Raw genomic sequence first — 17500 nt, forward strand, 5'->3', positions numbered from 1 at the left:
TAAGGATGATCCCCAATCAGAGACAACGAGCGACAGCTGCCTCTGATTGAAAACCACCCCGGCCAAACCTAGACACACAACCTAGCACTGCAACGTAGAAATAGACATACTAGAACCTAAAACAGATCTCCACACCCTGACTCACCAAACAAGAGTTCTATGGGTCAGGGCATGACAACTGATTATAATTGTGATTATTGGAGAAGGAGACAGTTTTCATTTGTTTTACCTGTTTTTATAGTAAAATAAAATAAAAAAATCATTGACATACAGAACTTTGTTACAAAGAAAAACTGGACATCTTGTACAATTTAATGCTTTTGAGAATTATTTATTTCAGAAATTCGATATTGATAAGGATGTAGTATATTTAATAGGTAATAATAGGAACATTTCATGTTCACAAATGGTCTTATTGAAAACATAAACATTTTTCTCTTTATAAATGAATTGAAACAATAACATGAACTAAAATGAAAAACCTGTAGTATTATTAAGAATATGATTTGTTTGTGTAGGATTCCTGGTGGTTTGTATGTATGCCTTTTAATGTATGACTGTTCCTCTTTTTGTTTGTTGATCGTTTGTTAATAAAAAAAATAATAATTTGCTAGCTAATAGTCTAGTTTTGATTGTAGCTAATATGGTCAATCAGGAACAAAGTGATGTCAGTGGAGTTGGCTTGTTAGCTAGTTGGCTAAACTAGCTAGCTGGCCCTAGTGGGAGGAATAGGGTACTAGCTAGCTGTCATTCACCACCTATCTGGAGTGAGCAGTCAGTGACAAAGTGCCTGGTAGCAGTGGTTAGCATAGCTAGCTGTGTCCCTGGGAGCAGCGATAGCGAACCAGCTAGCTAGCTGTGTCCCTGGGAGCAGCCGGTAGTAATAGCAGCTAGCTGTGTCCTGGGAGAAGGTGACTAACCAGCCCCAACTAGCTGTGTCCCTGGGAGCAGCGGTACCTAACCAGCTAGCTAGCTGTGTCCCTGGGAGCAGCGGTACCTAACCAGCTAGGCTTGGGGCTGTGTCCCCTGGGGGAGCGATGGTTAACCAGCTAGCTAGCTGTGTCCTGGGAGCAGCGGTAGTTAACCAGCTAGCTAGCTGTGTCCCGGGAGCTAACCAGCTAGCTAGCTGTGTCCCTGGAACCATTGCTCTAACGTGTGTGTGTGAGAGGTGGAGCTTCCTGCTCTGTCCCCCACTATGCAGACAGGAACCATCATTCTAACGTATCTGTGTGTGTGTCTGTGTGTGTGTGTGTGTGTCTGTGTGTGTGTGTGTGTGTGTGTGTGTGTGTGTGTGTGTGTGTGTATTTGGTGGAGCTGCCTGCTCTGTCCCCCACTATGCAGACAGAAACCATCGCTCGCTGGGAGAAGAAGGAGGGAGACAAGATCAACGAGGGAGACCTGATCGCTGAGGTGACTCGCACACACACACACAATGAGGGAACACACACACACACAATGAGGGACACACACACACACACACACAGAGGGAGACCTGATCGCTGAGGTGACTACACATACCAGGGTTTGCGTTAGGGAATGGCTGAAATAGCCGAATCCACTATTTGCTTCAACTTTGTGGCAACAGTTTGGGAAGGCCCTTTCCTGTTTCAGCATGACAATGCCCCCGTGCACAAAGCGAGGTCCATACAGAAATGGTTTGGTCGAGATCGGTGTGGAAGAACCTGACTGGTCTGCACAGAACCCTGACCTCAACCCATCGAACACCTTTGGGATGAATTGGGAACGTCGACTGCGAGCCAGGCCTAATCGCCCAACATCAGTGCCCGACCTCACTAACGCTCTTGTGGCTGAATGGAAGCAAGTCCTGCAGCAATGTTCCAACATCTAGTGGAAAGCCTTCCCAGAAGAGTGGAGGCTGTTATAGCAGCAAAGGGGACCAACTCCATATTTAAGACCATGATTTTTGGAATGAGCCGGAATGTCCACATACCATAAATAACACACAGAAACACACACAGGGAGATGATAACCGTATTAAACACACACAGAGAGACGTGATCAGCTGAGCTTCTGATACTAACCCTTAGTTCCTGATTCAGATACTAGAACTGCTTTAGTTCCTACCACGGTGTCTAACCCTGACCCTACCCACGGTGTATAACCTGACCCTACCACGGTGTATAACCCTGACCCTACCATGGATATATAACCCCTACCACGGTGTATAACCCTGACCTACCATGGTGTATAACCCTGACCCTACCACGGGGTGTATAACCCTGACCCTACCACGGTGTATAACCCTGACCCTACCATGGTGTATAACCTGACCCTACCATGGTGTATAACCCCTACCACGGTGTATAACCTGGCCCTCACCAGGTGTCTAACACCTGACCCTACCACAGTGTCTAACCCTAACCCTACCACGGTGTATAACCCCTGACCCTACCACGGTGTCTTAACCCTGACCCCTACCACGGTGTGATAACCCTGACCCTACCACGGTGTATAACCTGACCCTACCACGGTGTATAACCCGACTCCACACCGGTGTATAACCTGACCCTACCACCGGTGTATAACCTGACCCTACCACGGTGTATAACCCTGACCCTACCACGGTGTATAACCCTGACCCTACCACGGTGTAAACCCTGACCCTACCACGGTGTATAACCCTGATCCTACCACGGTGTCTAACCCTGACCCTACCACGGTGTCTAACCCTGACCCTACCACGGTGTCTAACCCTGACCCTACCACGGTGTATAACCCTGACCCTACCACGGTGTATAACCCCGACCCTACCACGGTGTATAACCCCTACCACGGTGTATAACCCCTACCACGGTGTATAACCCTGACCCTACCATGGTGTATAACCCTGACCCTACCACGGTGTATAACCCTGACCCTACCACGGTGTATAACCCTGACCCTACCATGGTGTATAACCCTGACCCTACCACGGTGTATAACCCTGACCCTACCACGGTGTATAACCCTGACCCTACCACGGTGTATAACCCTGACCCTACCATGGTGTATAACCCTGACCCTACCCACGGTGTATAACCCTGACCCTACCACGGTGTATCTCGACCCTACCACGGTGTATAACCCTACCACGGTGTATAACCCCTACCACGGTGTATAACCCTGACCCTACCACGGTGTATAACCCTGACCCTACCACGGTGTCTAACCCTGACCCTACCACGGTGATAACCTGACCCTACCACGGTGTATAACCCTGACCCTACCATGGTGTATAACCCCTACCATGGTGTATAACCCTGACCCTACCACGGTGTATAACCCTGACCCTACCACGGTGTATAACCCCTACCACGGTGTATAACCCTGACCCTACCACGGTGTATAACCCTGACCCTACCACGGTGTCTAACCCTGACCCTACCACGGTGTCTAACCCTGACCCTACCACGGTGTCTAACCCTGACCCTACCACGGTGTCTAACCCTGACCCTACCACGGTGTCTAACCCTGACCCTACCATGGTGTATAAGCGGTGTATAACCCTGATCCTACCACGGTGTCTAACCCTGACCTACCCGGTGTCTAACCTGACCCTACCACGGTGTCTAACCCTGACCCTACCACGGTGTCTAACCTGACCCTACCACGGTGTATAACCCTGACCCTACCACGGTGTCTAACCCTGACCCTACCACGGTGTCTAACCCTGACCCTACCACGGTGTCTAACCCTAACCTCACCACGGTGTATAACCCTGACCCTACCACGGTGTATAACCCTGACCCTACACGGTGTATAACCCTGACCCTACCACGTGTATAACCCTGACCTCAACGGTGTATAACCCTGACCCTACCACGGTGTATAACCCTGACCCTACCACGGTGTCTAACCTGACCCTACCACGGTGTATAAGAACCTGACCCTACCACGGTGTATAACCCTGACCCCACCACGGTGTATAACCTGACCCTACCACGGTGTATCAACCCTGACCCTACCATGGTGTATAACCCCCTACCACCGGTGTATAACCCTGACCCTACCACGGTGTTCAACCCTGACCTACCACGGTGTATAACCCCTACCACGGTGTATAACCCTGACCTACCACGGTGTCTAACCTGACTACCACGTGTCTAACCTGACTACCACGGTGTATAACTGACCCTACCACGGTGTATAACCCCTGACCCTACCACGGTGTATAACCCTGACCCTACCACGGTGTATAACCCTGACCCTACCACGGTGTGTTAACCTGACCCTACCATGGTGTATAACCCCCTACCACGGTGTAATAACCCTGACCCTACCATGGTGAATAACCCTGACCCTACCACGGTGTATAACCTGACCCTACTACGGTGTATAACCCTGACCCTACCACGGTGTATAACCCTGACCCTACCACGGTGTATAACCCTGACCCCACCATGGTGTATAACCCCTACCACGGTGAACCCTGACTACCCTACCACGGTGTCTAACCTGACCCTACCACGGTGTCTAACCTGACCCTACCACGGTGTCTAACCCTGACCTACCACGGTGTCTAACCCTGACCCTACCACGGTGTATAACCCTGACCCTACCACGGTGTCTAACCCTGACCCTACCACGGTGTATAACCTGACCCTACTCAGGTGTATAACCCTGACCCTACCACGGTGTCTAACCCTGACCCTACCACGGTGTCTAACCCTGACCCTACCACGGTGTATAACCCTGATCCTACCACGGTGTCTAACCCTGACCCTACCACGGTGTATAACCCCTACCACGGTGTCTAACCCTGATCCTACCACGGTGTATAACCCTGACCCTACCACGGTGTATAACCTGATCCTACCACGGTGTCTAACCCTGACCCTACCACGGTGTATAACCCCTACCACGGTGTCTAACCCTGACCCTACCACGGTGTCTAACCCTGACCCTACCACGGTGTATAACCCTGACCCTACCACGGTGTCTAACCCTGACCCTACCACGGTGTATAACCCTGACCCTACCACGGTGTACAACCCTGACCCTACCACGGTGTATAACCCCTACCACGGTGTCTAACCCTGACCCTACCACGATGTATAAAGATGCACTATCCTTTGCAAAGCATTTTGTGACGGTTGTTGGCAAAACTCCACCTTAAGATCACAACGTGGTTTGACAGTTTAAAAAAATAATTTCAGGAAATTCTCAGATGTTTCAACTTAATCATAATTATAGTGAGTTTGTTCAGTAGATATAGATAAATGGATCCTTTGAATGTTACTTTGATGATGGTTTCTATTTCAGTTTAGTGAGTGAGGTGTGAAGGAGGATGGTCGGATTCATTCAAACGGTTTCCCCTCCTCTTTTCTTCCCCTCTTTATCTTGAGTTTGTGTTCCTCTGTTTCATATGTAGTGAACACAGACCTGGCTAACTGTATGTATGTTAGGTGGAGACTGACAAGGCCACCGTAGGGTTTTGAGCTGTTGGAGGACTGTTACCTGGCAGTAACTGGTAGCATGGCGTTAGGTGGAGACTGACAAGGCCACCGTAGGGTTTGAGCTGTTGGAGGACTGTTACCTGGCTAACTGTATGTATGTTAGGTGGAGACTGACAAGGCCACCGTAGGGTTTGAGCTGTTGGAGGACTGTTACCTGGCTAACTGTATGTATGTTAGGTGGAGACTGACAAGGCCACCGTAGGGTTTGAGCTGTTGGAGGACTGTTACCTGGCTAACTGTATGTATGTTAGGTGGAGACTGACAAGGCCACCGTAGGGGTTTGAACTGTTGGAGGACTGTTTACCTGGCTAACTGTATGTATGTTAGGTGGAGACTGACAAGGCCACCGTAGGGTTTTAACTGTTGGATGACTGTTACCTGGCTAACTGTATGTATGTTAGGTGGAGACTGACAAGGCCACCGTAGGGTTTGAACTGTTGGAGGACTGTTACCTGGCTAAGATCCTGGTAGCTGAAGGAACTGGAGTTTCCGTGGGCTCAGTCATCTGCATCACTGTCGACAGGTACGTCTGTGTGTGTGTTTGAGTATATTTTACCCTGTGTGTGTGTTTGAGTATATTTTACCCTGTGTGTGTGTGTGTTTGAGTATATTTTACCCTGTGTGTGTGTTTGAGTATATTTTACCCTGTGTGTGTGTGTGTGTGAGTATATTTTACCCTGTGTGTGTGTGTTTGAGTATATTTTACCCTGTGTGTGTGTGTTTGAGTATATTTTACCCTGTGTGTGTGTGTTTGAGTATATTTTACCCTGTGTGTGTGTTTGAGTATATTTTACCCTGTGTGTGTGTTTGAGTATATTTTACCCTGTGTGTGTGTTTGAGTATATTTTACCCTGTGTGTGAGTGTGTGTGTTTTGTGCTTGTGTGTTCTAACCTGTGTATGTGTGTCATCAGCGCTGATCTGATCCCAGCCTTTAAGGACCTGACGTTGGACAAGCTGGCTGCTTCCTCTTCCCCTTCTGCAGCTGCCACGCCCCCTCCTCTTCCTCCCACTGTCACCCCCGGCAGCTCCCTGCCCACCCACATGAAGGTAGGACACACACACCTGGCAGCTCCCTACCCACACACATACACCTGGCAGCTCCCTACCCACACACATACACCTGGCAGCTCCCTGCCAACACACACACACCTGGCAGCTCCCTACCCACACACATACACCTGGCAGCTCCCTGCCAACACACATACACCTGGCAGCTCCTACCACCACACACATACACCTGGCAGCCTCCTACCACACACATACACCTGGCAGCTCCCTGCCAACACACATGAAGGTAGGACACACACACCTGGCAGCTCCCTACCCACACACATACACCTGGCAGCTCCCTACCCACACACATACACCTGGCAGCTCCCTGCCAACACACACACCTGGCAGCTCCCTACCCACACACATACACCTGGCAGCTCCCTGCCAACACACATACACCTGGCAGCTCCCTACCCACACACATACACCTGGCAGCTCCCTACCCACACACACACACCTGGCAGCTCCCTACCCACACACATACACCTGGCAGCTCCCTGCCCACACACATACACCTGGCAGCTCCCTGCCAACACACATACACCTGGCAGCTCCCTACCCACACACATGAAGGTAGGACACATATTCACCTGGCAGCCTCCTACCCACACATATACACCTGGCAGCTCCCTGCCAACACACATACACCTGGCAGCTCCCTGCCAACACACATACACCTGGCAGCTCCCTGCCCACACACATACACCTGGCAGCTCCCTGCCCACACATATACACCTGGCAGCTCCCTGCCAACACACATACACCTGGCAGCTCCCTGCCAACACACATATTCACCTGGCAGCTCCCTGCCAACACACATATTCACCTGGCAGCTCCCTGCCAACACACATACACCTGGCAGCTCCCTGCCAACACACATACACCTGGCAGCTCCCTGCCAACACACATACACCTGGCAGCTCCCTGCCAACACACATACACCTGGCAGCTCCCTGCCAACACACATATTCACCTGGCAGCTCCCTGCCCACACACATATTCACCTGGAAGCTCCCTGCCAACACACATACACCTGGCAGCTCCCTGCCAACACACATACACCTGGCAGCTCCCTGCCCACATACACCTGGCAGCTCCCTGCCCACACACATACACCTGGCAGCTCCCTGCCCACACACATATTCACCTGGCAGCTCCCTGCCAACACACATATTCACCTGGAAGCTCCCTGCCAACACACATATTCACCTGGCAGCTCCCTGCCAACACACATATTCACCTGGCAGCTCCCTGCCAACACACATATTCACCTGGCAGCTCCCTGCCAACACACATATTCACCTGGAAGCTCCCTGCCAACACACATATTCACCTGGCAGCTCCCTGCCAACACACATACACCTGGCAGCTCCCTGCCAACACACACATTCACCTGGCAGCTCCCTGCCAACACACACACACTATACATTTTCCTGGACTAAACACTTTCAATTAAAATTCGTTGAAGTCCCCGACCAGTCCAATTATTGTTATCAGAAACCATCCAAACATGTCCGTGTGTGTTAGGTGTGTCTGCCAGCGCTGTCTCCTACTAAACCATCCAAACATGTCCGTGGGTGTTAGGTGTGTCTGCCAGCGCTGTCTCCTACTAAACCATCCAAACATGTCCGTGGGTGTTAGGTGTGTCTGCCAGCGCTGTCTCCTACTAAACCATCCAAACATGTCCGTGGGTGTTAGGTGTGTCTGCCAGCGCTGTCTCCTACTAAACCATCCAAACATGTCCGTGGGTGTTAGGTGTGTCTGCCAGCGCTGTCTCCTACTAAACCATCCAAACATGTCCGTGGGTGTTAGGTGTGTCTGCCAGCGCTGTCTCCTACTAAACCATCCAAACATGTCCGTGGGTGTTAGGTGTGTCTGCCAGCGCTGTCTCCTACTAAACCATCCAAACATGTCCGTGGGTGTTAGGGGTGTGTCTCCCAGCGCTGTCTCCTACTAAACCATCCAAACATGTCCGTGGGTGTTAGGTGTGTCTGCCAGCGCTGTCTCCTACTAAACCATCCAAACATGTCCGGGGTGTTAGGTGTGTCTGCCAGCGCTGTCTCCTACTAAACCATCCAAACATGTCCGTGGGTGTTAGGTGTGTCTCCCAGCGCTGTCTCCTACTAAACCATCCAAACATGTCCGTGGGTGTTAGGTGTGTCTGCCAGCGCTGTCTCCTACTAAACCATCCAAACATGTCCGTGTGTGTTAGGTGTGTCTGCTAGCGCTTCCGTCTCCTACTAAACCATCCAAACATGTCCGTGGGTGTTAGGTGTGTCTGCCAGCGCTGTCTCCTACTAAACCATCCAAACATGTCCGTGGGTGTTAGGTGTGTCTGCCAGCGCTGTCTCCTACTAAACCATCCAAACATGTCCGTGGGTGTTAGGTGTGTCTGCCAGCGCTGTCTCCTACTAAACCATCCAAACATGTCCGTGGGTGTTAGGTGTGTCTGCCAGCGCTGTCTCCTACTAAACCATCCAAACATGTCCGTGGGTGTTGGTGTGCTCTGCCAGCGCTGTCTCCTACTAAACCATCCAAACATGTCCGTGGGTGTTAGGTGTGTCTGCCAGCTGTCTCCTACTAAACCATCCAAACATGTCCGTGGGTGTTAGGTGTGTCTGCCAGCGCTGTCTCCTACTAAACCATCCAAACATGTCCGTGTGTGTTAGTGTGTCTGCCAGCGCTTGTCTCCTACTAAACCATCCAAACATGTCCGTGGGTGTTAGGTGTGTCTGCCAGCGCTGTCTCCTACTAAACCATCCAAACATGTCCGTGTGTGTTAGGTGTGTCTGCCAGCGCTGTCTCCTACTAAACCATCCAAACATGTCCGTGGGTGTGATAGGTGTGTCTGCCAGCGCTGTCTCCTACTAAACCATCCAAACATGTCCGTGGGTGTTAGGTGTGTCTGCCAGCGCTGTCTCCTACTAAACCATCCAAACATGTCCGTGGGTGTTAGGTGTGTCTGCCAGCGCTGTCTCCTACTAAACCATCCAAACATGTCCGTGGGTGTTAGGTGTGTCTGCCAGCGCTGTCTCCTACTAAACCATCCAAACATGTCCGTAGGGTGTTAGGTGTGTCTGCCAGTCGCTGTCTCCTACTAAACCATCCAAACATGTCCGTGGGTGTTAGGTGTGTCTGCCAGCGCTGTCTCCTACTAAACCATCCAAACATGTCCGTGGGTGTTAGGTGTGTCTGCCAGCGCTGTCTCCTACTAAACCATCCAAACATGTCCGTGGGTGTTAGGTGTGTCTGCCAGCGCTGTCTCCTACTAAACCATCCAAACATGTCCGTGGGTGTTAGGTGTGTCTGCCAGCGCTGTCTCCTACTAAACCATCCAAACATGTCCGTGTGTGTTAGGTGTGTCTGCCAGCGCTGTCTCCTACTAAACCATCCAAACATGTCCGTGGGGTGTTAGGTGTGTCTGCCAGCGCTGTCTCCTACTAAACCATCCAAACATGTCCGTGTGTGTTAGGTGTGTCTGCCAGCGCTGTCTCCTACTAAACCATCCAAACATGTCCGTGAGTGTTAGGTGTGTCTGCTAGCGCTGTCTCCTACTAAACCATCCAAACATGTCCGTGGGTGTTAGGTGTGTCTGCCAGCGCTGTCTCCTACTAAACCATCCAAACATGTCCGTGGGTGTTAGGTGTGTCTGCCAGCGCTGTCTCCTACTAAACCATCCAAACATGTCCGTGGGTGTTAGGTGTGTCTGCCAGCGCTGTCTCCTACTATGACGATGGGGACGGTGCAGCGCTGGGAGAAGAAGGTTGGAGAGAAACTCAGTGAAGGAGATCTACTGGCAGAGATAGAGACGGACAAGGCTACCATCGGTCAGTACACACACACCACACACACACACACACACACCACACACACCACACACCACACACACACACACCACACACACCACACACCACACACACACACCACACACACACACACCACACACACCACACACACCACACCACACACACACACACACACACACCACACACACACACACACACACCACACACACACACACCACACACACACACACACACACACACACACACACACCACACACACCACACACCACACACCACACCACACACACACACACACCACACACACACACACACACCACACACACACACTGTATCAACACTCAGACACACACATCACACACACAGTGTGATATCAATTGTAACTGTGTGTGTGTGTGTGTGTGTGTGTGTGTGTGTGTGTGTGTGTGTGTGTGTGTGTGTGTGTGTGTGTGTGTGTGTGTGTGTGTGTGTGTGTGTGTGTGTGTGTGTGTGTGTGTGTGTGTGTGTGTGTGTGTGTGTGTGTGTGTGTGTGTGTGTGTGTGTGTGTGTAGGGTTTGAGTGCAGGGAAGAGGGTTACCTGGCCAAGATCATGGTGTCTGAGGGGAACGCGTGACGTTCCACTGGGCGCTCCTTCTGCATCTCATCGTGGAGAAGAGAGAGTGACATCGCAGCCTTCAGCGACTACGTGAGACCGCAGGAGCTGAAGTCTCCACCCCACACCCCCGCTCCTCCCCCGCTCAGCACGGTAACACACACACAGCACCGGTAACACACACACAGCACCGGTAACACACACACACAGCACCGGTAACACACACACAGCACCGGTAACACACACACAGCACCGGTAACACACACACAGAACCGGTAACACACACACACAGCACGTAACACACACACACAGCACGTAACACACACACAGCACCGGTAACACACACACAGAACCGGGTAACACACACAGAACCGTAACACACACACAGCACCGTAAACACACACACAGCACCGTAACACACACACACAGCACCCGTGTAACACACACACAGCACCGGTAACACAAACACACAGAACCGGTAACACAAACACACAGCACCGGTAACACACACACACACAGAACCGGTAACACACACACAGCACCGGTAACACACACACACACAGAACCGGTAACACACACACAGCACCGGTAACACACAGGCCTTTTACGGGTTCCTGATTCTCTATTGTGTGTTTTCTTTAACCTTGATCTTAACTCTTTGGGTACATTATGTCTCCGCCAGCGTTTCCTATGACTGAAAACTGCTTCTGGACATCAGAACAGTGATCACTAACAATTTCTACATGGAGTCAGCAGTGGAAGAGAGTGAGAGGGCAGGCGAGGCGAGGCGGCATCCTGACGAGACTACGTTGGTGAACAGATAATCAACGGGACCATCAACTATCCTATCAACGGGACCTGAAGAACTGGAACATTCTATGTTTCTGGGAGTCGTGGCTGAACGAGGACGTGGATAACATACATCTCGTTAGTTTTTCCATCATCTGGACCGGACGGCAGCTTTGGGTAAGATGAAGGGAGGAGGTGATGATGCCTGCTCGGAGCAGACGACCCTACATGCAGACCGCCAAAGTCCCTGTGCCCAAGAACACCACGTTAACCTGCCTAAATGACTACCGACCGCAGCACTCACGTCTGTAGCCATGAAAGCGCTTTGAAAGGCTGGTCATGGCTCCACATCAACACCATTATCCCAGTAACCCACTCCAATTTGCATACCGCCCCAACAGATCCACAGAAGACGCAATCTCAATGGCACTCCACACTGCCCTTTCCCACCTGGACAAGAGGAACACCTACGTGAGAATGCTGTTCATTGACTACAGCTCCAGCGTTCAACACCATAGTGCCCTCAAAGCTCATCACTAAGCTAAGGACCCTGGGACTAAACACCTCCCTCTGCAACTGGATCCTGGACTTCCTGGCGGGCCGCCCCCAGGTGGTGAGGGTAGGCAACAACACATCTGTGAAGAAGGCATGACAACGCCTCTTCGCCCTCAGGAGGCTGAAAAGATTTGTCATGGGCCCTCAGATCCTCAAAACGTTCTACAGCTGCACCATTGAGAGCATCCTGACTGGCTGCATCACCGCCTGGTATGGCAACTGGCATTCGGGCAGGCAGCGTTGGACTGCCAGATAGTGAAGCGTGATTCATCACTCCAGAGAACATGTTTCCACTGCTCCAGAGTCCAATGGTGGCGAGCTTTACACCACTCCAGCCGACGCTTGGCATTGCACATGGTGATCTTAGGCTTGTGTGGTTGCTTGGCCATGGAAACCCATTTCATGAAGCTCCCGACGAACAGTTATTGTGCTGACGTTGCTTCCAGAGGCAGTTCGGAACTCTGTAGTGAGTGTTGCAACCGAGGACAAACGACCTTTACGCACTTCAGCACTCGGCGGTCCCGTTCTGTGAGCTTGTGTGGCCGACCACTTCGTGGCTGAGCCGTTGTTGCTCCTAGACGTTTCCACTTCACAATAACAGCACTTACAGTTGACCGGGGCAGCTCTAGCAGGGCAGACATTTTATGAACTGACTTGTTGGAAAGGTGGCATCCTATGACGGTGCCACGTTGAAAGTCACTGAACTCTTCAGTAAGGCCATTCTACTGCCAGTGTTTGTCTATGGAGATTGCATGGCTGTGTGCTCGATTTTCTATACCTGTCAGCAACAGGTGTGGCTGAAATAGCCGAATCCACTAATTTGAAGGGGTGTCCACATACTTTTGTAAATCTAGTGTATTACCTTTTCCCCTGCACATCGACTCAGTACTGCTACCCCGTGTATATAACCAAGTTATTACCTCGTATTTGTATTTATTATGGATCCCCCATCCCAGCAAAATCCATGTGTACGTATGTGTATAGTGCGTATGTTATCGTGTGTCTATGTGTGTGTCTCTTCACAGTCCCAGCTGTTCCATAAGGTGTATTATTATCTGTTGTTTAAATCTGATTTTACTGCTTGCATCAGTTACCTGATGTGGAATAGAGTTCCATGTAGTCATGGCTCTATGTAGTACTGTGCACCTCCCATAGTCTGTTCTGGACTTGGGGACTGTGAAGAGACCTCTGGTGGCATGTCTTGTGGGGTATGCATGGGTGTCTGAGCTGTGTGCCAGTAGTTCAAACAGACAGCTCGGTGCATTCAGCTTGTCAACACCTCTTACAAAAACAAGTAGTGATGAAGTCAATCTCTCCTCTACTTTGAGCCAGGAGAGATTGACATGCATATTATTAATGTTAGCTCTCTGTGTACTTTTAAGGGCCAGCCGTGCTGCCCTGTTCTGAGCCATTTGCAATTTTCCCAAGTCCGTCTTTGTGGCATCTGATCACATGACTGAACAGTAGTCCAGGTGCGACAAAACTAGGGCCTGTAGGACCTGCCTTGTTGGTAGTGCTGTTAAGAACGCAGAGCAGCGCTTTACATTTGATTTGATTAATGTTATAAACTTATTGTTCAATTTGTTGTTATCACATCAATTCAGGCAATTTATTGCAATATGGATGTTTGTCCATATCTCCCAGCTCTACTCAATATGGATGTTTGTCCATATCTCCCAGCTCTACTCCATATGGACGTTTGTCCATATCTCCCAGCTCTACTCCATATGGATGTTTGTCCATATCTCCCAGCTCTACTCCATATGGACGTTTGTCCATATCTCCCAGCTCTACTCAATATGGATGTTTGTCCATATCTCCCAGCTCTACTCCATATGGACGTTTGTCCATATCTCCCAGCTCTACTCCATATGGACGTTTGTCCATATCTCCCAGCTCTACTCAATATGGATGTTTGTCCATATCTCCCAGCTCTACTCCATATGGATGTTTGTCCATATCTCCCAGCTCTACTCGATATGGATGTTTGTCCAGCTCTCCCAGCTCTACTCATTGTGTATTTATTGTGTTATTATTTTCTCTGTATTGTTGGGAAGCGTTGTAATTAAGCATTTCACTGTTATTCTGTACCTGTTGTTTACGAAGCATGTGACATTTTTTTAAATTGATTTGACACACACAATATTCTGATGTCTTGTATTATAACTTGTTAGATAGCGTTGTTAGAGATCTTGTATTATAACTTGTTAGAGATATTGTATTATAACTTGTTAGCTAGCGTTGTTAGAGATCTTGTATTATAACTTGTTAGAGATCTTGTATTATAACTTGTTAGCTAGCGTTGTTAGAGATCTTGTATTATAACTTGTTAGAGATCTTGTATTATAACTTGTTAGCTAGCGTTGTTAGAGATCTTGCTAATGAAACATTTTCCAGATGGTTCTCTGACAGACTAGAGAATAACAACACTGTGTGTCTTCTAGACTGTAGCCCCTCCTCCTGCAGCAGCCGGCTCTAGTCCATCCCCCGTTGCCCCGGTAACCCCAAGGAAAGGGCGTGTCTTCGCCAGCCCGCTCGCCAAGAAGCTCGCTGCCGAGAAGGGCATTGACCTGGCCCAGGTCAACGGTGAGTACACACACACACACACACACACACACACACACACACACTTCCTCTCTCTGACGCATGTTCTGTTTGTGTGTGTGTACATTGCAGGCTCCGGTCCTGATGGCAGAGTCACCAAGAAAGACATTGAGACCTTCGTCCCCCCCAAGGCTGCTCCTACCGTAAGTCACCACACACTCTCACTCACTCACTCACACTCTCACTCACTCACTCACACTCTCACTCACTCACTCACACTCTCACTCACTCACTCACACTCTCACTCACTCACTCACACTCACTCACTCACTCACTCACACTCTCACTCACTCACACTCTCACTCACACTCTCACTCACACTCTCACTCACTCACTCACACTCTCACTCACTCACTCACACTCTCACTCACACACTTTACTGCATTTATGTTTTTTAATGTGTTTTGTTTTTTCTACATACCATTGATTCAAATTTAGTATAAAACATTTTCTGTTGACACATCTGATGCAATGTTCAGTCAAGACTGGATTGGTTTTCTGATGCAATGTTCAGTCAAGACTGGATTGGTTTTCTGATGCAATGTTCAGTCAAGACTGGATTGGTTTTCTGATGCAATGTTCAGTCAAGACTGGATTGGTTTTCTGATGCAATGTTCAGTCAAGACTGGATTGGTTTTCTGATGCAATGTTCAGTCAAGACTGGATTGGTTTTCTGATGGTGTGTAGGCTCCTGTTGCTGCAGCTCCACCTTCCACGGCTGGCCCCGCCCCTACACCTGCCCCGGCTGTTGCCACGCCAACAGGCACCTTCACCGACGTCCCTATCAGCAACATCCGCAGGGTAACGCTCTCACACACACTAGTCCTGAGTGATTAACCGATGTCGGTTCAATTACTTGAATTCCATTTACATTTTTTGTGAGCCCAACGTGCCGTTTCTCTAGAGAGAAATCAAATAATTCACTAGAGAAATGAAGTCAAGAACTATGTGAGACGCTGGGCCGAAGGGCTGTAGTTTTCATTAAGCAGATATTCAACCTAGTTCAGCGCAGAAACGTGGTAATTAACTACAATGACCATAATCCATTGCGCCTGTTCCACTTGGACAGAGATGGATACACTTTTACGCCTGCTATGTTAGGTTAGATGCACACAGACCGCATGACGGAGGAATGTAGCCTACACAGCTATGGCAAAGAGGGATGGAGTTTGTGTCAGTATGCCTTATCTACTTTGAAGAACTAGTCAAATGATTTGGGCAGACAGCTCTGCAGCATACTTAGGCAGGCTAGCTAAACAGGAGGACTAAAGACAGGACAGTATGAGGAGAACAGAGATAACGTTAGATAGTTGTTTGACTGCTACTGCCTGAGCAGAGCTGAAATTATGACTTTAAGGAATTAACTATAATAAAGTAATCAAATAAAGATTACGTAATATACACAACTGAAATATTGGCTTTGGAACTTTCATTCAAATGCACAAAAATCTTTGTCATAATACATTTGTTTAAAAAATAATTGTGATTATCGAAACTGAACCGACCTCAAAAAGCACCAGTCGCTCAGCACTAGCACACACCAGTTAACTAAATATCTCAAAGATCTCTTCACCAGGATGTTAAACATTTTTATGTGTGTGTGTCCTGGTGATAGCCCAGAGGTTGATGCAGTCCAAACACACCTTATTTCTGACTGTTTTGTGTGTGTGTCCAGGTGATATTGTTATTGTTGTTCCCTAGGTGATAGTGTTATTGTTGTTCCCTAGGTGATAGTGTTATTGTTGTTCCCTAGGTGATAGTGTTATTGTTGTTCCCTAGGTGATATTGTTATTGTTGTTCCCTAGGTGATAGTGTTATTGTTGTTCCCTAGGTGATAGTGTTATTGTTGTTCCCTAGGTGATAGTGTTATTGTTGTTCCCTAGGTGATAGTGTTATTGTTGTTCCCTAGGTGATAGTGTTATTGTTGTTCCCTAGGTGATATTGTTATTGTTGTTCCCTAGGTGATAGTGTTATTGTTGTTCCCTAGGTGATCGCCCAGAGGTTGATGCAGTCGAAACAGACCATCCCCCACTACTACCTGTCTGTTGACGTCAACATGGACCAAGTCCTGGAACTACGCATGGAGCTCAACGCTGTGAGTCTGTCTGTCTCTGGCTAACCCTTACACTGTGAATACAGAGGACTCAGACTCCTTAGTGGAGAGGACTCAGACTCCTTAGTGGAGAGGACTCAGACTCCTTAGTGGAGAGGACTCAGACTCCTTAGTGGAGAGGACTCAGACTCCTTAGTGGAGAGGACTCAGACTCCTTAGTGGAGAGGACGTCTGGGTCCATCGGTGCCTTGGGGGGGGGGTTCTGAGGGCTCTTTCATCATAAATGACCTGTCAGCGTGACCCTTGTGAGATTCTGGGAAAAAGTCTGTCCTCTCCTCATCTCCTCCGTTCTCCTCTCCACTGTGACCCAGAAACCGATAAATGGTGGTCTTATGTAGGAGAGTGTTAATTCATGAATAATCGATAGCCTCATTCGGCTAAGGATACTAGTGTGTATCTGACGGGCTCTCTATCGCGGAAGCGTTTTCAAATCTGCTGTTGTTGTCTCGGAGGAGAGAAGCATGTACACATTTAAAAACCATATGCTAGTTGCGCTGGAGATACAATGGGGCGTGACATCAGTGCAGCGTCAAC

At 49.3% G+C, this 17500-nt stretch overlaps 1 protein-coding gene across 1 annotated transcript in view; it reads left to right on the forward strand.

Annotated features, from left to right (window-relative positions):
* Positions 1-1314: 1314 nt before the first annotated feature.
* Positions 1315-17500, forward strand: part of LOC121557939 (dihydrolipoyllysine-residue acetyltransferase component of pyruvate dehydrogenase complex, mitochondrial) — a gene marked incomplete at its 5' end in the record, with an annotated part of 27610 nt that continues 11424 nt past the window's right edge. Inside the window, 9 exon segments of the mRNA XM_045218342.1 lie at positions 1315-1410; positions 5858-5979; positions 6369-6504; positions 10211-10337; positions 10865-11058; positions 14694-14835; positions 14926-14996; positions 15541-15654; positions 16841-16948. Of these exon segments, the coding sequence (XP_045074277.1) occupies positions 1315-1410; positions 5858-5979; positions 6369-6504; positions 10211-10337; positions 10865-11058; positions 14694-14835; positions 14926-14996; positions 15541-15654; positions 16841-16948 (1110 nt within the window).

The sequence above is a fragment of the Coregonus clupeaformis genome, unplaced genomic scaffold, assembly GCF_020615455.1.
Source record: "Coregonus clupeaformis isolate EN_2021a unplaced genomic scaffold, ASM2061545v1 scaf1514, whole genome shotgun sequence".
NCBI classification, from domain to species: domain Eukaryota; kingdom Metazoa; phylum Chordata; class Actinopteri; order Salmoniformes; family Salmonidae; genus Coregonus; species Coregonus clupeaformis.